At 37.9% G+C, this 24,218-nt stretch overlaps 1 protein-coding gene across 1 annotated transcript in view; it reads right to left on the reverse strand.

Annotated features, from left to right (window-relative positions):
- FASN1 (Fatty acid synthase 1) overlaps window positions 1–24,218 on the reverse strand; it is a 666,286-nt gene that overhangs the window by 418,580 nt on the left and 223,488 nt on the right. Inside the window, exon 11 of the mRNA XM_090415364.1 lies at window positions 3,132–3,361. Coding sequence (XP_090271490.1) covers window positions 3,132–3,361 — 230 coding nt within the window. The remainder of the gene's footprint in view (window positions 1–3,131; window positions 3,362–24,218) is intronic.

A 24,218-nucleotide genomic window follows, 5' to 3' on the forward strand; every position in this document is an offset into this window, starting at 1 on the left:
ATCTCTTTCACATTGACTCTCTGCATCCTTACAGAATCATTAAAATCTTCAATCTTGCCACCAGGAAAACCTGAGCTCATTGCATGCTTCTCAAAGCTCTCCTCTTATTAATGAATCACCATGCAAAATTTGATCCTTATTCTCATGCTTTTGCTCTTTTATAAACTATTTTTTTTTCTCTTACATCTCCATGTCAGCCAGGTGTTTCCGGGCACGGAATCTAATGTTTCATTCTCTGGAGGTGTTATGTAATAATAATAATAATAATAATAATAATAATAATAATAATTCTGTAGGGATCTCCACATAAGTTCACTATCTTTTGCATTACCATCTGGTCATTCTCTTCATTTTCCACCATTGCATTTTTGTAGTCATTCATGCTACATACAACATCAACCTTGCCAGTTGCATTTTCATGCATTTCATCTTTAAGCTTACTACTAACATACTTTTTACTTTTCTCACACTTCTGGCATTTGCTTTTGAAACATTTACAACAAATACAGACAACCCCTACTCTCTGCTTTCATTCCCCTTGCATAAATCTCTTGTTCAATGAAGGGTATATATTTTGCATGTGCTACTGCAAACAAAATCATGCATATTGAAATCACCTGCCATTGTTTTATGCTTCAATGCCATATTGCACAATACAGTATACAATAAAAGCTTTTAAAGTCACGCAATTAACCACACAACCTGTACAATTATTATTATTATTATTATTATTATGCAGGCCTCCATGGAGTCAAAAGACTTATCATGGGAGGTCCTTCCTAAGAAACACAAAGTCTATCAAGACTCATCGAGGGGAGGTCCCCCCTAAGAAACACAAAGTCTATCATACCACTCCTTAAACTCATTGAATGTTCTCGCTCTCACCACTCCATCAGGCAATGCATTCCATGGTTCAACCACCTTGCATGCAAAGAAACCACTCCTCACCCTCTTGCTCACGGATTCCTTTCATAACTTCCAGCGATGGCCTCTTGTCATCACTCCTTCCCGCTGTTCAACCAAGTGAAAGAACTCCCCAGTGTCAACCCTGTAACCACCTCTCAACAGTTTAAAGTCTCAATCATATCACCTCTCCTTCTTCTATCCACCAAACTCTGCAGTCCACATTCCCTCAGCCGATCCTCATAACTAAAATTGTACAGTCCTGAAACCATCTTTGTTATCTGCCTTTGTACCCTTTCCACAGTTAATTTATCCCCTTCAAATCCTGAGGACAAAATCTGAGAACAATAGTCTAAGTGTGGTCTGATCAGGGTTTTATACAACGGAATGATAACTGTTTTATCTTTGCGGGTCCGCATCCTTCTCATTATTACAGCAATCCTCTGTGTTACCTTCACCACCTTTGCAATATATCCCCTAAATTTCAGGTTTCAATCAATCATTAACCCCAGATCTCTTGTCTCCCCTACTTCCTCCGGTATAACTCCTCCCATAGAGTATGCAGTGTCCCGTCGATGTTTCCCAAACCTCAAGACCTTACATTTTGCTGCATTAAACCCCCCCCCCCCCCAATTCATTTGCCCATCTATCTAGCTTATTCAAATCCTCTTGCAGGGCTGCCGCATCTGCACTATTACTAATAATCCTTCCCAGCTTCGCATCATCCGCAAACAACTGAATATCCCACATCCAGACCCATGTGCTGCAACTTGAATATCAAATTATCATGCGGCACCCTGTCAAATGCCTTCGCTAAGTCTAAGAAAATGGCAGTATATGCCTTTTCCTCATCTAATGCTCTTCTTGTAACTTTATCATAAAAGACTAGCATATTGCTAAAACAAGAGCGCCCCTTCACAAATCCATGTTGACTCTCACAGATAACATTACCCTCATCAATTAAACAAACAAACACTCATGAACATAATAATATAGAAAGATATTATTGCTAAATACTTTTAAAAAGAACTTATCTTTGAGCTCTAAAAATCACTATGTGTAGCACCTTTCATTTTGTAGCCTATGAGTAGCAAAAATGATTGTTGCTTTTTAGTGCTGAAAGATAAGGTCTTTTTTCTTTTAAGTTTATTAATATTATTATTATTATTATTATTATTCAGGCCTCCATGGGGTCAAAAGACTCATCGTGGAAGGTCCATACTAGGAAATACAAAGTCTATCATACCACTCCTTGAACTCATTGACCGATCTTGCTCTCACCACTCCATGAGGTAATGCATCAAATTTAGGAAACAAAAATGGGATGTAGAATTTATGCTTGGTGGGAATATATTGTTGGAGGTGGAGGAAATAAGGGATCTTGAGTTGATAGTGCTTAAGGATCTGAAATTTAGGAGACACATTGGCAAAATTGTGAGGACAACACAAGGAATTCTGGGAATGATGCGGAAGACTTGTAAAGAAAAAGGGTTTTCAAAAGGACGAAGAGATGTTGGAAAGGGTCCTGAGGATAGGAGGAAGAAGGGGGGGGGATGATATGAGAGAGACCTATAAGTTAGTAATGGGTTGTTACAGGATCAATGTCGGAGAGGTTTTACAGAAAATGGTGGGAGATCAGCAGAGAACAAGAGGTCATCCCTAGAAGTTTTATAAGGAAGGTATGAGCAGGAGAGTGAGAAGAAAGTTTTTTGCATGGAGTTGTGAATTATTGGAATGCCTTGCCTGAGAGCATGGTGTTCTGCAGAGAATTTGAGTGTGTTTAAGGCACAGTATGATGATCTGTGTGCAGTAGCGCACTCAGAATTTAATGTTGGGGGGGGGGGGGGGGGGGCTAGGTTGAGTAGGTGATTTGAGAATACACACTATACATCACATACAACATATGACTGAGCATCTGCAATGATCGCTAATTCATAAGTAGTATAAAAATATAAGACACAACAGAACAACATAATTTTTTTTAAAAATGAATTTTAATTAGGAAAAGATTTTTGGAAAATTTTCTAGTGTTTTTTTCCTTTTTCTTTGGATGGAGCCAGGGCCCCCTTCCCCCCCCCCACCTGGGTGCACCACTGTGTATGACAAAAGGACCTCCTAGATAAGTCTTTGACTCCATGGGGTCTTGGGATAATAATAATAATAATAACAATATAGCTCTCCAGGAATATCCCTGGTTTACAAAAACCAAGTAAAAGAAATAGTCACACCTTTTCCAGAGCTTCTTTAAGTGCCGAGGCTGCTGGTCGAATATAGCTACTGTGAAAGGCATATCCACAGCTATCCACTTCTCGGGCAAATACATTTTGTGCTTTGAGCTCATTGACAAATTCTGCAATCTGACTTTTGGGACCAGATATTGTAATAGAATCCTCTGCATTACGGCATGCTGCAAGAACACCTTGTGGAGCTCTTTCCATAACTTGCTCCCACGTTAACCCTGAAAGATATAAATATCAGTCAATTAACTTTAACTGGCTAACAACAAAGTGAAAAAAAAAACATTTCAATGTTTTGTGTGTGTGAGTATGTTATATCAGCATTATTTTAGGCTTCTACTAAGTCACAAAGATTCATAGGAAGAAGTTGTTACATTTATAAAGTATGATACCTATAACCTATTGGGCACATTTGTTGTTATTGCACTCACTCTGCATTTTCAGCATTTGAAATATCTAATCAACACTTAGTCACAAGTCACTTATACACTTTCCATGAATAACATGTTATTTTCGCAGCACATATTACCTTAAGAAATATCCTGCAACCTGAATGAATGCGTAAGTTTCTGCGGTTTGGTAGTTCTATAGATAGCTTCCAGTATTGATGCAAATGACCTTATGCACAGGTTATGCAGACAGTGTGGTGTGGAGTTTGTGAATGTGTGGAGTGAGTTTCATGGACGAAAGGATTTGTACAAAATGGATGGCTTACATTTGAATGGATTTGGTGTTCAAAGACTGGTAAAAGTGTTGCTGAGTGAAGTGAGAGTGGATGTGCAAAATCAGAAAAATTAGAACTATTAAGGAGGGAAGGAAGTGGATATGCAGACATCAGTGAGGCAGTTGAGTGTAAGAATGTTTATAATGTGCCCAAGCAAGTACGAAAGACAAGAAATCAGAATGGGATAGTTAGTATAATGAATAAAGATAGAGGTGGGACAAATGGACCTCTGCATTTCATGTATACTAATGCCAGGAGTATTAGGAACAAGAAGGAAGAATGTTTGGCCTTGGTTGGCTCTTCCTGGCCACAGGTTATTGGCATTAGTGAAACATGGCTGACAGAAGATGATATAGCTAGTGGGATAGAATGTGTAGGGTACAGAATGTTCAGGAGGGACAGAGAGAATAAAATGGGGAAGAGGGAGCAGGAGTATTATTGATGATAGCTGATGAACTGCAGCCAAGGAGAATAGAAGTTCTATTGCAGGATAGTGAAAAGAGCCATTTGAGACTATTTGGTTTGAGATTGAGAATAACGGAACAAAATGTACAGTTGGGTGCTGCTATAGACCAGGTGAAGGAATAGATGGTGGAGATAGTACGCATAAACAAATTGATGAAATGAGTGGAAGGAGTGTAATTATTATGGGGGATTTCAACTATGGTAACATTGATTGGAAGGAGGAGAGGACACATGTGAGAAAGGAACTAGATTTTATTCAGTTACTGAGGGATAACTATCTGAGACAGCAAGTAATAGAAAATACTAGGGGTTCGAGAGTGCTTGACCTAGTAATAGCATCTGAGAATTTGACTATAATGAATATGACCATGTTGCCATCTATTGGTGAGAGTGATCATAGGGTCTTGACCTGGGAGGTGGCTAAATGTGTAAAATTTTCCATTAAGACAGGGTACGTGGAATTACCGTTACCATGCTGGCAAGTATGACAAGCTTAGGAGATTGCTTGGTTCAGTGCCATGGCATGTAAAACTACAAGGGCTGGACGTTGATAGCGCATGGGAAGTGGTCAAGGAGCATTTGCAGGAGGTTTTAGCTGACTGTATACCTAGAGTCCAAATAGTAAATCAAGTAGGGGTTAAATGGATGAATAACACCATTAAGCTTGAGCTGCATAAAAAGAAACAACTGTGGAGGGAATTTAAGGAGAAAGGTGACCTACAGACACATGAACGGTATAAAGCGCAGGCCAGAAGGGTAATGAGTGCGATGAGAAAAGCAAAAAGGGATTATGAAAGGAAATTAGCCATGCAAGCTAAAGAGAATCCCAAACAGTTCTTTCCATATGCTTCTAGTAAAAGAAAAATTGTACACAGCAGAATGATTTTAAGGAACGCCTATGGTAGGGAGGTCACTGAATCAGTCGATATACTGGAATTACTGAGTGAGCACTTTGAAAGAGTATATCCTCACAGTGATAAGTTTGAAGGAATGAAGGAACCATTAGTTTATATGGGAATTTTGGTGAATGAAGCGGAGGTGAATAGTCTATTACAGAACCTTAATATGAATACATCTGTGGGATTGGATGGTATATCAGCACGGGTCTTAAATGAAGCAGCTAAAGAATTGTCAGTGCCCTTGACCTTATTGTTTAATCTGAGTTTCGGGTCTGGTTTAGTCCTGAAGGGGTGGACAGAGGGGAAAATAGTCCACTGCATAAAGGAGGTTCCAGACTACTGTTGCAAATTATCGACCGATCAGCATATCAGGAGTTGTTGTCAAGGTCTTGGAGAAAGTAGTAAAGGGAAAAATACAGCAATGGATTGATGAAAATGAGATACTGTATGGGGGACAGAATGGTTTTGTGAAGGGTAAATCATGGCTCAGTAACTTGCTCAGGTTTTATAACACAGTGACAGCTGAACTGGATATGGGTAATGGGTTTACAGTGATACTGCTGGACCTGGCTAAGGCCTTTGACAGGATACCACATGAAAGTCTAATCCGTAAACTGCAATATATGGGAATGGATATAGGGTTGGTGAGATGGATTGGTGGGTGGTTGATGGGGAGATAGCAGAGAGTAGTTTACTCGGGAATAGATTCCAAAAGACGGCCTGTGACTAATGGTGTGCTGCAGGGTTCTGCTCTTGTACCACTGCTGCTGTTTAATTTGTTCATTAACGATATAGGGAAGGATCTGAGAGGAACGGTTCATTTGTTCGCTGATGATGCTAAGTTGGGTAGGGAAATAGTGAATGCAGATGTCAAAATTTTGCAGGATGATTTGGATAGATTGGAGGTCTGGGCTAAGGAGAATCAATGTCAATTTAATGTGGCAAAATGTAAGGTTATGCATTTTGGGGTGAAAAGATTAGCAGCAGTATATCACACTGGTGGATCTGTACTCCAAGAGATTGATGAGGCCAGGGACTTGGGAGTGTTCGTGGATATGGAGTTGAAGTTTAGGGGAGTGCATCGCAAAAGTGGCTAAATCAGCTCATCAAATCACTTGGATGCTGAAGAATACTTTGACGAGCAGAATAAGCAAGTTATTGGTCCTCTGTATCGAGTCTTGATGAGACCCCATCTTGATCACTGTGCCCAGATCTAGTCACCTAGGTTTCTTCTTGATGGGGAGGAGGTTGAGAGGATCCAGAGGTGAGTGACCAAGATGATAGCAGGTCTATGGAATGAACCTTATGAAAATAGGTTGAAAATTTGTGGGTTGCAGAAATTGGTTGATAGGCAGAAAAGGGGAGATATGATTGAGACATTCAAATTGCTGAAGGGTTTCTATAGGATTAATTCAGAGGATATTTTTGAGAACAGGACTGGTGGTGGAAGGACTAGTGAACATCCATGGAAGCTGGGCAAGAGTGTGGTTAGTAAAGATGTTAGAGCTGGGTTTTTTTACTTTCAGAGTGGTGAATGATTGGGATAAGCTGGGTGTGTCTGTTGTGGGTGCTATGAAAGTGAATGAGTTCAAGGCAAAGTATGATAGATACTGTGTGAATGTCGAATAGTTGTGATGGACATGATGTTTAGGGCCTCCCTCGATGAGTCTAAGGACTCCTTGGAGTCGCCCATAATAATAATAATAATAATATTGAGACCTAATGTTTTGAGATAATGAGATAATTAATACCTTAATTAATGAAATATAACCACATGTTTCATAAATCAGCAGACATACACCATCAGATGTATATGCAAAAGTTGTACAGAAAACAAACTACAGACTACAAAGAATTAATTACACATACTAGATGTTATCAGAACTTCACAATTCATACATATAAATAAATAAGCAGAATAAAAATCTTAAATTAATTAGTATATATGTTGGAACAATGTTAGTCACTGCTGTAGCATTCTGTGAATAACTGGCATGCCTTCCCTGAGAGGTAGAGAATTTGAGTGTGTTTGAGGTGCAGTATGATGAGCTGTGTGTATGACAAAAGAACCTCCTAGATGAGTCTTTGACTCCATGATGTCTTAGAATAATAATAATAATAATAATAATAATAATAATGGAATAAAATATTAAAATAATTATTAATGTATTTCATTTTGTTTTCTGAATTTTATTCTCAGAACATAAATTTATGTAGTGTAGTTCAGAATAAGGTATAATAATATCAAAATAGCTTTAAATTTTCCAGGAAATAACAAATGTATACTAGAATATTAATTATAAAAAAACTGTAATTAATTATTATTATTATTATTATTCAGGCCTTCATGGAGTCAAAAGACTCATCGTGGGAGGTCCTTCCAAGGAAACACAAAGTCTATCATACCACTCCTTAAATGCATTGACCGTTCTCGCTCCCACCATTCTATCAGGCAATGTATTCCATGACTCAAACACCCTTTACACAAAGAAACCACTTCTCACCCTCTTTCTCATAGTTTCCTTTCGTAACTTCCAGGGATGGCTCTTGTCATGACTCCTTCCCGCTTTTCAACCAAGTGAATACCTTACTCTGTTTGGCCATCATCAGAGATCACAAAAAACAATGATATGTGCATGCAGGTCCTAACATTTGGACAAATGGGGCTGAAGAAAAGCAACAAAAGTTGGGATTATAGTCCTAATGATGCCTCCTATTGGGCTAAATTGGGTTGTCTTGGCTGTTGGGTCGACAATCTTAAAATGTACGCTTCCGAAATTTGTGACAATCTCATGCACCCAAAATGTTGAGGTTGTGAAGAATATGCACAAGGTTTGTTTTCTAAGAAGAAAAAATGGAATGCAGTGTCTGGTTAAATTTCTAAGGCAGTATTACTTGAAATTCATCATTTCTTGTTAGTGCTCTGATACAATATGGTAGTGAAAGACAGATGGTTGCATAGGTCAGTGAAAAAGACAAGTGAATGGTATGGATTTTTTAAAAATGTTACAGTGCCATAAATGTATGGGAAGTGTCATGTATGTATGGGAAGTGTCATGGATGTTTATGTTGAGAGGCTGAATGACAGAAAGAAGTAAGTGTGTATGTAGGAAGTGTGATTTTCTGATAGAGTATGAGGCTTGTTTAAATATGTGTAGGGAACGTGGTGCGGTAACGAAAATTGTAGTTGAGGAAGTTGTCCAAAAAGTGTGTGGAAGTGATAATGAGAAAAATAGAATGATTGACAATAAAGTCTGAGATAAATGTATTAAGGCCTGGTTGGCCAAGTGATTAGTATATCCGCTCTCCAGCCAAAAAACTGCAGGTTTGAGCATGTTGTGGGCATGGATGTTTGTGATTGTCTGCAAAAATCAAGTGGTGGTGGTGGGGGGGGGGGGGGGGGGGGCAGATGGCATTGGTGTAGATCAGGGTTTCTCAAACTTTTTCTATGACAGAACACTTCACAAATCCTGAAATGTTCACGGAACACCTTGGTTATTTTGTAATGTATTAATTAATAATTAATTGGTAATTTAGCTTATTTATTGTTAATTAACAATTGATAATTAATTATTAATGATCAATAATTAATTATTAATTAAACATCAATTAAACATCATTAAATTAATTTGTGCTGATTTTCATTGACATATCCCATTCTGATCACCAAAAATTTATAATATTATTACAAGTACTTACGAGTGAATGCAGACTTTTTCTCCTCTGTGCTGGTTTTGTAGGGTAGGTAAATATAAATAAAATAAGTGAATAAATCTAAGCGTTAAGTAAAAAACAATCATTTATTGTCAAATGTTAATTAGAAAAAACAAAACACATAAAAATAGCAAAACGTATATTGCAAATTAAGGTCTTAATGACTCCGATGTTTTGGGGTCGTTGAATTACAAATTCTATTGATATCAGGCCCAATATTAGGAAGTTGAATTCTCATATTTGGTGTAGCATCGAGTCTGTTCCTAGGCTTTGATTTGGTTGCAGCATAATGGGTCAAGCGCTACAGACGTGTTTTGAAGAGCTCCTGATTCAGATAAGTTTTACTAGGAATAATTAAGTATATATGCATAACTGTTTAAGTAAGAGCGGCTGTAAACGTTGTACGCTACCAATATTATTAGTGTGGGGTTTTTTTTTCTTGCTTAAACTAAATACGAAAATGTTAATATTAGACATAGTAACCTGCAGAGAAAAAAAAAAAAAAAATTGCGGCGGTATTGTCATTCCATGATTTTAATTTGGATTTCAGTCGGTTCGTTACGTGTGAGGTCTGTTATATGTATTCCTTCGATTACATAAATGATTTATGGATGTTTAGTGCGGATGGAAGAAGGGTGTGTGCGAAATGTGACCTGAACGAGGAATTGATGAATGCGAATATGAAGTTGATGACAGAAAGTGCTAGTACCGATTGTGTCGCAAGTGCAAGTTTGAAAGAGAAGGATGGTGGGTAAGACAGGCGAAAAAATGTTAAAAAATCAGGAAAAAAGAAAAAGAGCGATTTGACAACCGTCACGGATGTTAAAAGGGACGAACGTGAGGCGGAAAGAAACAAAATTGAGAGAACGAATGAAAGTAGAAATGGCGTGATGCAGAAATCGCAAGTAAAAAAAATCGAAAGAATGAATGATAGCGAAAAAAGAATGACTGATGGCGAAAGTTGGACCCATGTTGGAACGAAAGTACTGAACCAAAGAAACATGAATGTCAGTAAAAGTGAGAAGAATGATAGCGAAAGTTGGACACATGTTAGTCCGAAAGTACGGAAACAAAGAAAGATATGTGAGAGTGAAAGTGAGAAGAATGATAGTGAAAGTTGGACGTATGTTGGACTGAAAGTACGGAAACAGAGAAGGATGAATGAGAGGGAAAGTGAGAAGAGGGGGTCGAGAGTTAGAAAGTTAGAAAGATTTAATGATAGAGTGAATGTGTCGCGAGGTTCGGAAGGTGAATTGGATTGGATGAAGCAAGAAATGAAATGGATGCGGAATGAAATTAAGAGAATTCAGGTCAAAACTATTAAAATAAATCATGATGGCATGAAAGAGTTAACAAAAGATGAGCGAGTGGCGTTGTATGGCAACTCCATTATTAAAGGTGTGCTAGAGGATAAAATGCACAAGGTATGTTTTCCAGGCGGTAAAATGAGTAGAGTGATTGAGGCATTGAATATGAGGCGGGAACGAGCAAAAGAGTTAACTGTATTAATTGGTACAAATGATTTGAGAGAGAACAAAGAGCATGTCAAAATGAATGACAGGAGACTGCTTGGAAAGATAAAGGAGAATAGTGTGACAGGTAGGGTGGTCATAGTGTTGCCTAGGTATGATTGTGGTGAAATGAGGCAGAGAGCAAGGATTATGAATGATATTCTGGCTGAAATATGTGAGGAGATGGGAGTACAGTTTGTTAATGTGTGGAATGAGTTTGAGGGACGAAGTGAGCTGTATGTGAGCGATGGACTGCATTTGAATGGTTATGGTGTGAGTCGCTTGGAGAGACTGCTGCTGGAAAGTAGAGAAGTGAATAGAGAGAATGAATCAGATCGAGAGGGAAGTGATGTGGAAGAGCAGGAGAGTAAGACAGGAGAGATTGAAGGAGTGGAAATGAATGGGGAAGTGAGTGGTATGAGTATAGAAAATGAGAGAATGGGTGTGCAAGAGGAGCAGGGAAACGGGGAGGCTCAGGGTGCACAGGGATACACAGCGTGAGAAAGGTGGATGCTCCAAGAGGAGGTGAGAGCATGTGTAGGCAGGAAAGTAATGGGATGATCAGGGATCAAAAGGAAACAGATGGAATTGCAAAGGGTTCTAAAATGAAGAAGCAGAAAGGGAAATGGCCCCAGTCCAGCATGGAGAGATCACATCGAGTGAGTGGTATCAGTGGAACTAGCTGTAGATCCAGAAATGAGTTGTTGTGTTTGTATACCAATGCTAGAAGTATAAGAAACAAGGCGGATGAAATGGTTGCACTAATTGCGTCTGTGCACCCAGAGATTGTCGGAATAAGTGAGACATGGTTAGATGAGGATGACATCCTGACAGGAATAGAGATGGAAAGGTATGATGTGTTTCGTGAGGATAGAAGGGGTAAAAAGGGAGGGGGAGTGCTATTGATGGTAGAGAAAGAGTTATGTCCATACAAGGTAGAGATGCAAGAGGGAAATGGGGCCAGTGGTTTTGAGGCAGTATGGTGTGAGATAGAGGTGAATAGAATCAAATACTTGGTGGGATGTTGTTATAGACCTGATAATGTAGATGGTGGTGATAGTGAAATGTATAGTCAAATATTATGTTGGAGGTTTAATGGATTTTTTACAACACTCAAAAAGAATTAAAATAGAATTTAATACTTCCTATATTTCGTCCTAGTCACTAGGACATCTACGGGGATTACAAAGATAATTAATGTAATATGCACACAAAAACTTACAATACTAAGCTCAACCACGTGGGTGACAATAAAGTCCTATCTAGGTGGAGCGCCCTCTAAGGGCAGTAGTAGGTGGCCTGGAATGTAAGGTGGGACTTCTGGTGATGACTGTTTCCCAAATCTTCGGAAGCTTAATGCAACCGTATTTGTTAAGATTTGGTTGGTTTCTGAGAGCTGCTGCTGCTTCTAAGAAAAGTCTCGCTTTCTTGAATTTGCTGTGGTGGAGCATGTTGGTTTTCTTCCATGATACTCTGTGGGTGGTGTCCAAAACATGGTCAGCCAAGCCTAAATGGCCATAGTTGTGTTTAACGATGTACGACTTGTGTTCCTCCAGGCGGATGGATGCTGATCTGCCTGTCTGTCCAAAGTACGCAAGCTTACAGGAACAGGGGTACTTTGTAAACTCCAGGCAGAGAGAAAGGAGGAAGCTTATCTTTCGTAGAACGGAAAAGGGTAGCCAGTTTGCGGTACGGCTTATATGCTGTGTGTAGGTTATACTTTTTTAGTATCTTGGCTATTTTTTCTGACGTGCCACGGATGTAGGGTATGGTGATGGCATTTTTAAATTCTTGTTGAAGAGATGGACGGGGAATGGGAGAGGAATTGATTTTTTTTTGATGCTGTGTTCGCTGTAGCCATTGGAGAGGAAAGTTCTGTGTATGTGGATAAGCTCAGTAGTGAGGGCAGTTCCACTGGAACAAAGATTGTGGGCTCTCTTGGTAAGGGTTTTAATGATGCCATATTGTTGTGAGGGGTGGTGGTGGGAGAGTTTGTGAATGTATCTGCCTGTGTGTGTGGGTTTTCTGTATACAGTGAAGGCAAGTGTATCATTAGGCAGGCGCGTGACTAACGTGTCTAGGAAGGGTAAACAATTGTTCTTTTCCTTTTCCATAGTAAACTGGATTCTTGGATGTAGGCTATTGAGATGACCGAGGAAGGAGTCTAACGTGTCTGGGCCATGAGGCCAAATAGAGAACACGTCATCTACATATCTTAGCCAGATAGAAGGTTTGAGTGGGGCTGAGTTTATGGCTCGTTTTTCGAAATCTTCCATATAGAAATTGGCAAGGGAGGATGAGAGGGGGGGAGCCCATGGCTTGTAATCCACGTAGATGTCCTAGTGACTAGGATGAAATATAGGAAGTATTAAATTCTATTTTAATTCTTTTTGAGTGTTGTAAAAAATCCATTAAACCTCCAACATAATGTCCTCACAGCACTTAAGCCTCTACACAAGAAGTATAGTCAAATAAGCCAAGCAAATAAGAAAAGGGTGATCATTATGGGTGATTTTAATTATGGCAATATAGACTGGAATGAAGAGATAGCAATTGGAAGTAAAGAAAATGAGTTTCTTGAGTTTTTGAGGGATAACTACCTCAGACAGTATGCAACAGGGGCACAAGAGGATTAAGGGTCTTGGATTTGGTCATCTCATCGGAGGATGTAATTATCAATGAGGTATCAAATCATCCACCAATTGGTGAAAGTGACCATGAGGTGATTACTTGGGTGGTTGCCAGCAGTGCAAGGACCCCTGTGAAAAAAGGGTATATGTGGAACTACAAGGGGGGTGATTATGAAGAGCTCAGGAGACAGCTTGCAGGTGTAGCATGGAATGAGGAGTTAGCTGGAAAAGAGATCAATGCAGCTTGGGGGATTTTCAAAAAATATTTAGTGGATGCAATGTCTAAATATATACCACGGGTGAGAAGGTTAAATAAGGTAGGTGTGAGATGGATGAATAAAGAGATTAAGCATGCAATACAGATAAAAAGGGCATTGTGGAGGCAGCATAAGAGAAGTGGAAGTAACCAATTTCATGAGGTCTACAAAGACCAGGCAAGGAGGGTGACTTGGTTGGTGAGAGTAGCTAAATAGAGGTATGAACAGCAGTGAGCTAATGAAACTAAAAAGTATCCTAGGGAGTTCTTTCAATATGTAGCCAGCAAAAGAAAGAATGATTATGGAAGGATGACATTGATTGGAGGAAATGGTATAAAGACAGCTGTTGCAGAATGTGTGGTGGAGATACTTAATGAGCAGTTCATAAAGATCTTTCAATCTTGTGAATGTGACTTCATGGAGAGATTAAGAGCAGTTGATGATGGGGAGAGACTGACTGTAAGTGAGCAAGAGGTGTTTGGGGAGTTGAGTAAACTAGATGTAAATAAAGCTGTGGGACTTGATAATAAATCACCGCGTATTCTGAAGGAATGTGCCAGAGCGTTGACACCTGCGTTGACATATTTTTTTAATACGAGTCTTGCACTCGGTCAAGTCCCTAAAGAGTGGAAGGAGGGCAAGATTGTGCCACTTCATAAAGGAGGTGATCGAACTCAAGCATCAAACTATAGGCCTATCTGTATGTCAGGTGTTGTGGTTAAATTGTTGGAGAAGCTTGTGAGAACTAGGATCCAGAGTTGGATTGACAACTGTGGTATAATCTTTGATGGACAGCATGGATTTGCTAAAGGGAGGTCGTGTTTTAGTAATCTACTTACTTATTACAATAAAGTGACTGCTTCCTTGGACAGAGGAGAAGGATACACAGTAATATACTTGGATTTCGCAAAAGGTTTTGATAGAGTACCTCATGATAAGTTGACAGTCAAACTAGAGCAGATGGGGTTGGATATTAGATTAGTACATTGGATTGGAGACTGGCTATCTGATAGGTATCAACAAGTTGTGTATGAGGGTGCAATATCCAGGAAAAGGAAAGTTACTAGTGGAGTGCCTCAGGGATCTGTTTTAGGGCCATTACTATTTAACTTGTATATTAATGATATTGGCGAAGATTTGGATGGAGATATTCAGTTGTTTGCAGATGATGCAAAGTTGGGACGAACCATAAAGAGTAGTGAAGATGTTGTGGCCTTGCAAGAAGACTTGAATAAATTGAGTGATTGGGCATGCAAATGGGGATGTGAGTTCAATGTTGCAAAATGTAAGGTTTTAAAATTTGGAAAGCAAAGATGGGATGCAGAATTTATGCTTGGTGAGAATATATTTTTGGAAGTAGAGGAAATAAGAGATCTGGGAGTGATAGTGGATAAGGATCTAAAATTTAGGGGACACATCCCCAAAATTGTGAAGACAACACAAAGACTTCTGGGAATGATGGGGAGGACACTGACGTGTAGAAGTAGGGAGATTCTTGTTCCATTGTATAAGGCTTTGATTAGGCCACACATGGACTATTGTGCCCAGATTTGGTCACCTGGTTTTCAGAAGGATGAAGAGATGTTGGAAAGGGTCCAAAGGCGACTCACTAAGGTAGTTTCTGACCTCTGGAATGTCGAGTATGAGGAAAGATTGAAAAGATGTAATTTGCAGAGTCTAGTGGAGAGAAGGAAGAGGGGAGATATGATAGAGACCTACAAGTTGGTAAGGGGTTGTGATAGGATCAGTGGTTGAGAAGTTCTACAGAGAATAGTGGGAGATCAGGGGAGAACCAGAGGTCATCCCTGGAAACTGTATAAAGAGGGTGTGAGTAGGGGAGTGATAGGCAGGTTTTTTTCGTGCAGAGTTGTGAATGATTGGAATGCCTTGCCTGAGAGTGTGGTATCTGCAAGGAGTTTGAATGTGTTTAAGACCCGGTATGATGAGATGTGTGTGAGATAAAAGGACCTCCTAGATGAGTCTTTGACTCCATGAGGTCTTGTTTAATAATAATAATAATAATAATAATATGAAAATCCTCCCTCGCCTAAATATGTCATTGTAAAAGGAAGTGAAACAAGAATAGCTAGTTTTGACAAGCTGGGGTACTCTTCTGTTAAATTTTTCCAGAAATCATTTATTGGCAGTTCCTTATATTTTTGTTTTAAATCAGAGTCACTAATTAAGTCAATTAGATTTTCATAGTCACTTGCGCTGAAGCCTGCTGGCTTAGCTGTCACTGTAAATGGATTCAGAACCCAGGAATTGTCCACACTGGATTTTGGATAATATTGCAAAAGGGTTGATTGCAAGTCATGCAAGTGTTCTAAAATTACGTTAGATACTTCTTCATTTACTTTAGAATTTATTTCAGTCAAAAATTCATGCAAGGTGGGAAAACAATCAAAATTATTCTGTTCAACTGTAACAATTCAGAATTGCAACTTCCTATCAAAAGATGCAATTTTATCTCTTGTATTAAAAATTGTAATATTTTTTCCTTGTAATGATAAGTTAATTTCATTGCAGTTTGTAAAAATATCTGCCAGATACGCAAGACTCATCAACCATGAAGAATTTCTTAATAATTCAATAAAATTTTGTCCTAAATTATGTGACATCAAGAAGACCATCAACTCACTACGAAGTTCAAAAAGCCTCAATAATGCTTTTCCTCTGGATAGTCATCTCACTTCAGTATGTAATAAAAGGGCGTTATGTGTACTACCCATTTCATCACACAAAATTTTAAATAATCTGGATTGAAGTGGTCAAGATTTTACATAGTTGATCATTTTTACGGCTTCATCCAAAATAGTTTTCAAATATGTAGGAATTCTTTTTGTTACTAGTGCTTGTCTATGCAAAACACAATGACTTTTGGTGGCTCTTGTAGCTACTTGCAGGATACGTGTTACAACTCCCTTCATCTTTCCTACCATTGCTTGAGCACCATCTGTACAAATATCAATACACTTCTCCCAACCGATTTCCTGTTTTGTAATATAATTATTAATACAGTTGAATATATCTTCTCTGGTAGTTTTTTCTTGCAGATATTTGCACATGAGTAAATCTTCTTCAATACTTTTATCAAATATGTAACGAACAAACACCAGTAATACAGCGAGTCCTGCGACATCTGTAGATTCATCCATTTGTAATGAATATTCACTGCAAAGTCTAAGTCGATGAATTAGCTCTTTTTCTATGTCAGCAGAAAGATCTTTGATGCGGCGTGAAACAGTATCATTTGATAATTGTACTGCATCTATTTTTTTAGCAATCTGCTCGTTTAACATGCATGATACAATGTCTTTCACACAAGGCTTAATAAGCATCTCACCAATTGTATGAGCTTCACCATGAAGTGTGCAATGCGTTAACTCACGCGAAAAGATGCCTCTGTTGCATTTTCAGTTGTAGCAATTGTAGCCATTTGAAGTTTAGATTTTTCAAGCGAGTCACGTTGTCTCTTAAAAAAATGTATATCTTTTCCTTTGTAATCAGTGTGTTTCATTTCGAAGTGCCTATGAAGTTTAGCTGGAGCCAAAGAACTGTTTACTAGTATTTTATTACATAAACACACATTGCATCAGGAGTATGTATATTGCCAATACACGTAAATCCATAATTTAAATAACTTTCATGGTACTTCCGTTTTGGTCTGTTCTTAGATGACCCTTGATAATATTAGCTTTTGAAGAAACCACAGTTTGCAATTCCATATCTTCTCCAATCATACGAGTAGATGTGTCAGCAGAAGTACTTGCTCCTCCTTGTGTTAAAGTTCCTGTCTTTAAACAAGGATCCATGGGTATTTTTTCAATAATATTCAAATTCCAATATTTGTCAGAGCTATAATAAAAACAAATAGAATTGTCTTGCAAAGATAACTTTAGTATGAAAAACAGATTATAAATAAGAAATGTCGAATAATATAAAAGTAAATGAATAATGCAAAATAGTAAAAAAAGACTGCAACACACAAAAGTAAATATGAATTGTAACAATACTTGTAAGAAAAGTACTAAATCGTATCAAATAATGTAAAAGCAATTGTAATAAGAATGATTTGATAAAATGTTCAGTAACAAAAATTAAACAGTTCGAAATAAATCAGATATTAATTATAAAATTAGTTAAAAGAGTAAGAAGAATTCTTTGTTTTAAAAGCCGCCTCGCCTACTCCCGATATACGGGAATAAAAAGGCGTTAGCTGATTTCTTTTTTTCCGAGGGCCCGGTCCAAATAAATTTACTCATAAATACTTTCCAAAATTTTTTAAAGTTCATATATTAACATAAGTATTAATAATTAATTATGGCATAATCATAAAGAGTATTAGTACACTTATGTATAGGGTGTGGTATGTTGACAAATATAAATTACATTTAAATTAGTTATCAATCACTGGACTAATGAAATCTTGTAGCATGTCATAGTTTCTAGAGGCAAACATCATTAAATTAATTTGTGCTGATTTTCATTGACATATCCCATTCTGATCACCAAATATATTCATAATATTATTATAAGTACTTACGAGTGAATGCAGACTTTTTCTCCTGTGTGCTGGTAGTTTTCCCCTCCTTTTGTACATCCTAGAGATCTTCGTAGACTTCTTTATACTTCCTTGCTGATTGGTCACTAACATTTGCAACACAGATGTTATTTTGTTCAGTTTTGAGAACACGCTGCCCACTGTTGTAATTGGCTTGCAGGCAATTTTTATGATTGGTCATAAACGGCGGTATTCTCTTTCCCAATTATTGAAAGATTTCAATGTGTGAAAATTAACGATAATTCATGAATATTTCCATGTTTAAGATCATGCTGCTTGGTCACTGACATCTGTTACACAGATGTCATTTCCTCCAGTTTTGAGAATGGAGGATATGACACCAATTGTTGTAATGGGCTTGCAGACAATTTTAATGACACGTCATAAACAGAGGCATTCCCTTTTCTAAATGTTGAAAGGTTTCGATGTGTGAAAATTAACAATGCACAGATGTTATTAGGTGTTCTGGGTCTGAGCTTTTCGACATATTTACGAATATTATTCTCCTCAGAATATTTTTACTATAAAATATTTATTCATGAAAAATGCTTAGAAAACTAAAATGACAAATACTTAAATTAAGGGGATATTAAATCCCACATAGTTTTAAAACCGAATAAGAAACTCAAAGATTGGAATCAGAGAGTTTCTTGCCTTATTAGCTTATTAGCTCTTTATACTTAAGTAAAATGACAAATTCCAGATCTTCTTGAAGAACACTAGTGTTCCATGGAACACAGTTTGAGAAACCCTGGTGTAGATGATGATGGTAGTTGCAGTTGGTAGAGACAGATAATTGTAAAGTAGGTGCCCTCCCTCGATGAGTCTTTGGACTCCCTGGAAGTCATATAATAATAATAATAACAATGATGATGATGATTTTGAAAACCAGAGTGGAGTTAACAGTATGATGGCAAGCAGGGTTGATGGCAAAAAAGCTCGTGTGACTGACAGTAAATGAAAGTGAAAAAAATCATACAAGATTTGATAGCTGACTGGGTGAAGATAAGACATGAGATGCAGTAGATGTGGAGTAAAATGAAGACAATTGTAGATATGTATGGAAAAGTGAAGTAGATCGGAATAAATGATGTTGGTATTAAAGAGGTAACAAAAGACTCACAAGTGACATTGTATGAGGATTCGATTATTAGAGGTATGGTAAATGAGAAGCTGCACAAAGTTTGTTTTCCAGAAGTTAAAATGAATAGAGTGATTGAGGCACTGGGTATGAAGAGGAATTGAGTAAAAGAGTTGGTAGTGGTTGTAGGGCCAAATGACTTGACTGGAAACAAGGAGAATGGAAGACTGGATATCAGAAGTTCTTGATAAGGATAAAAGGGAATTGTATGAGAGGAAAGGTGTTGCCCAGATATGAGAGTGATAAGGTGAGGTGGAGAGCAAGGATTATGAGTGATATGCTAGTGGAAATGTATTAAGAGAAATGAGTGCAGTTTGTTAATGTGTGGAATGAGTTTGAAAGACTAAGTGAACTGTATAAGTGTGATGGACTGCATTCGAATAGTTTGGTAGCATTCATTTGCAAAGATTTTGCTGGAAGAGAGAACAATGAGTACAGAGAACGAATCTCAGCAAGTAAGAAGTGATTTGAAAGAGCAGGAGAGACTGAAATGGTGTTTATGAATGGAGAAGTGTACAGGACCAGTGTCGTGCCATGGGTAGGAGGCGCACTAGTGCAAAACTTTTTTCAGCGCCCCCCCCCCCCCATAAAATAAGTTTCCTTGAAAAATTTTACTTTGTTAAAAGTACAAAACAGTTTATACGCATATGATTAAAAATATTATTTTATTTAACAGTAGTAGAACATTGTAATCACTGAAATTCTTTAATAAGGAATTTTTAATAATAAAAATTTTCAAAACTGTTCATTCCTTAATATATAAACACAACAGAATATATATATATATATATGGCAGAATGATCATTAACTCGGTTAACATACATATTTTTATGAAGAATTCAATGACTAGAACCGAGATTTAAGTAAAAAGGTTTTAATATAAAAACACCTAGTTTCGGCCTGTAACAGCCTTCTTCAGGTGACATTATAAAAGAAATTAAAAAACACTAAACATTGAAGGTTAAAAGACTATAAACAACATAGACAGTCTCTATACATAATTAGCATGATAACGTTGTAGTTGTATTTGAAGCTGTTCTTTCGTTTGTTGCATTGTTGGGAAAGTGTGTGCTTGCAGCATCACATGAACGCCAGTACATGATTACAGCTGAATGACTATCTGGGAGGTTGTAGCTCAAGTTTTTATTTAGATGAACAGGATTGAAGATGATTTCTCTAGATTTCGCGATTTTTCTCTCTAGTTCGTCACTGTAACGGAAGATGTTAGTAGATTTTTTCCAGCAGACTTTGTGACTTTGGTTTTCATCATTAGGATTAGCCGAGAAAAGGATATGACTTGAGAATGCACTGGCTCGCTGTCTCTTGTAATGTCCCTCATGTGTTCTTCCATACGCAATTTGATAGATTTGTCTGCCTGCCCAAAATAAGGAATATCACAATCATACAATATTTTATATACACCAGGGTATTTGAGTTGATTTTTTTTGGTTGACAAGGTTTTGGGTGGCTTATTAAGAAAAGGATCTTTGGAAGTGGAGTGAACAAGGTTCTGATATTGTATTTTCTTAGAACTTTTGCTAATTTATGTGAAACCTTGTCATCATCAACTGAAATACCCTGGTGTATATAAAATATTGTGTGATTGTGATATTCCTTATTTTGGGCAGACAGACGAATCTGTCGAATTGCGTATGGAAAAACACACGAGGGACATTACTTACAAGAGCCAGTGAGCCAGTGTATTATCAAGTCATATCCTTTTCTTGGCTAATCCTAATGATGAAAACCAAAGTCACAAAGTCGGCTGGGAAAAATCTACTAACATCTTCTGTTGCATAGACGAACTAGAGAGAAAAATTGTGGAATCTAGAGAAATCATCTTCAACCTGTTCATCTAAATAACAACTTGAGCCACAACCTTCCAGATAGTCATTCAGCTGTAATCATGTACTGGCATTCACGTGATGCTGCAAGCACACACTCTCCCAACAATGCAACAAACGAAAGAACACCTTCAAATACAACTACAACGTTTTCATGCTAATTATGTATAGAGACTGTCCATGTTGTTCACTGTCCATGTTGTTCATAGTCTTTTAACCTTCAATGTTTAGTGTTTTTTCTTTCTTTTATAATGTCACCTGAAGAGGGCTTTTTCAGGCCGAAACTAGGAGTGTTTTTATATTAAAACCTTTTTACTTAAATTTCGGTTCTAGTCATTCAATTCTTCATAAATATGTGTGTGTGTGTGTGTGCGTGTGCATGTGCGTGCGCGTGAGCGTGCGTGCGTGCGTGCGTGCGTGTGTGCGTGCGTGCGTGCGTGCGTGCGTGTGTGTGATAATCGGCTTTTACTCGGTTGTTGTGATACATTTTAAAAACATAGATTTAATGACTAAAAACCAAGATAACTTATAAAGATTTTAATGAGAATAATACGACTAGTTTCGGTTTATGACAGCCTTCCTCAGGTATTCTTAAAGGAAAAGAATAGTAATAAACATTGACGTATCTAAACAAACTGGAAATTACAGGTAAAAATTGCCACACATAATTGATACATAAAAAACGTATTTTTTCAAGTTGTTCTAATAGGCGTGCCATTGTTTATTGCAAGTGTGTATGCAGGCTCACGTGAACGCCAACATTGAATAACCGCAGCATGGCTATCTGGGATTATAACTCAAACTGTTGTTTAAGTGGACAGAGTGCAGCAGGATTTCCCTTGATTCTACAATTTTCCTCTCAAACTCATCATCAGAGCGAAAGATATTTTCTGATCTATCCAAGCAAACGGAGTGGCTTTGTTGATCATCATTAAGATTATTTGAAAAAAAGAACATGACTAGATAACGCAGTTGCATGAGATCTTTTGTAAGAGATGTCTCTCTTATGCTCTTCTACACATTGTTCAATAGATTTGTTAGTTTGTCCAAAATAAGGGATATTGCCGCACCATAATTTATATACACCTGGATATTTTAGTTGTGATGAGTAGGTTTTGGATGGCTGATTAGAGAATGGATTTTAGGATGTGTGGTGAAGAACGTCCTCATATTATATTTTTTAAGGAACTACAAAAAGAAATAAATCACCTCACTCTTATCTTTAAACAAATTGGAATACTCTGGAATACAAAATGAATACTTTGAAAAAACGATTAAGAAATTTCTTCTGAATCCTCCTAGCCAGTGCACAACAGAAACAGAAACTATTAATTTTAAAGGTAGCATCTCCATTCCATACATTAGCAAAGTCTCTAAAAATTAGCTAAAGTCCTTAAAAAATATAATATCAGGACATTCTTCACCACATATGCTATATTTATAAATTTAATTCGAGCCACATTAGCCTGACGTGCCGATAGTCTATCGTGCATATATATATATATATATATATATACACGGAATTTTTAGCTATGGTCCCTCAGCTAATTAATATGTTTATAATTTATAAACTATTATCTTTAAAATTTTATTATTATTATTATTATTCAGGCCTCCAAGGAGTCAAAAGACTCATCGAGGGAGGTCCTTCCTAAGATATAAAGTCTGTCAAGACTCATCGAGGGGAGGTCCCCCCCCCTGAGAAACACAAAGTCTATCATACCACTCTTTAAACTCACTGACCGTTCTCGCTCCCACCACTCCATCAGGCAATGCATTCCACGGCTCAACCACCCTCCACACAAAGAAACCACTCCTTACCCTCTTGCTCACAGTTTCCTTTCGTAACTTCCAGGGATGGCCTCTTGTCATCACTCCTTCCCGCTGTTCAACCAAGCAAAAGAACTCCCCAGTGTCAACCCTGTAACCACCTCTCAACAGTTTAAAAGTCTCAATCATATCACCTCTCCTTCTTCTATCCACCAAACTCTGCAGTCCATATTCTCTCAGACGATCCTCATAACTATCCTTGTACAATCCTGAAACCATCTTTGTCATCCATCTTTGTATCCTTTCCACAGTTAATTTATCCCGTTCAAATCCTGGGGACCAAATCTGAGAACAATAGTCCAAGTGTGGTCTGATCAGAGACTTATACAATGGAATGATAACCCTCTTATCTCTGCAGGTCAGTGTCCTCATAATAGCAGCAATCCTCTGTGTTACCTTCACCAAGCCTTCGCCAAGTCTAAGAAAATTGCAGTATATGCCTTTCCCTCATCTAATATTCTTGTAACTTTATTATAAAAGGCTAGCATATTGCTAAAACAAGAGCGTCCTTTCACAAATCCATGTTGATTCTCACAGATAACATTACCCTCATCTGCCCAATGCTGTATACGGTCCCTCACCACTTTCTCCAAGATCTTAACAACTAATGGTGACACACACAGACTGGCCTATAATTAGACACTACCAGTCTGTTACCACCCTTATGCAATGGCACTATCTTACCTTCCTTCCATTCCCTGGGCACCTTTGCCAAAGCCAGACTTTCATTGAAAAGCCACGTTAAGGGCACAGTCAATTCCATAGCACATTCTCTCAAAACTCGTGGTGAAATACCATCCAGTCCCACAGCTTTACTGACATCCAGAGTACTCAGTATCTGAAACACACTCTCCTCCTGTACCTCCAGACCTCGAATCAGTCCTATCCCTCTAGCATTAAAACTGACTCCTCTAGGATGAAATACTCCAATAAAGTGATCATTGAACAATTCCACTATGTCCTCTGCATCAGTCACTCTATTCCCATTTTTATCCCACAATATCATTCTTCCACAGTCATTTCTCCTCCTACTGGCCACATAGGTAAAAAATTCCCTAGGATTTTCTTTGGATCTTAGGGCCAATCTCCTCTCATATTCCAATTTCGCTTTTCCTTACCACACTAGTCACTCTTCTGGCCTGTGTCTTATATTCCTCATGCATCTCTTCACTTGTCTCCTTATATCTCTTCCATAGCCTCTTTTTTGCATGCAATTCCTGTTTAATTTTGTTTGTCATCCACTTTACTCCAAATTGCGTCCTCTTCTTCACTCGTGGTATACAACTTACCATTGCTGATAACAAATATTCTTTCACAATTTCCCACGCACTAGTGATATCCCGGCTTTCCAATTCCTCCCTCCATGAAACTTCCTGAAGTTGACGTCTAAGACTATTATAATCACCTGCCTTATAATTCCACATAAGTTCCCGTCTCTTTGATACTCCTGCATGTCTATTCATTTTCCAAGTCAACACCATATGGTCACCCTCTCCAAC

Source organism: Typopeltis vanoorti, chromosome 3, assembly GCF_054136105.1.
Source record: "Typopeltis vanoorti isolate ZY-2024b chromosome 3, IOZ_Tvanoo_1.0, whole genome shotgun sequence".
Taxonomy (NCBI): domain Eukaryota; kingdom Metazoa; phylum Arthropoda; class Arachnida; order Uropygi; family Thelyphonidae; genus Typopeltis; species Typopeltis vanoorti.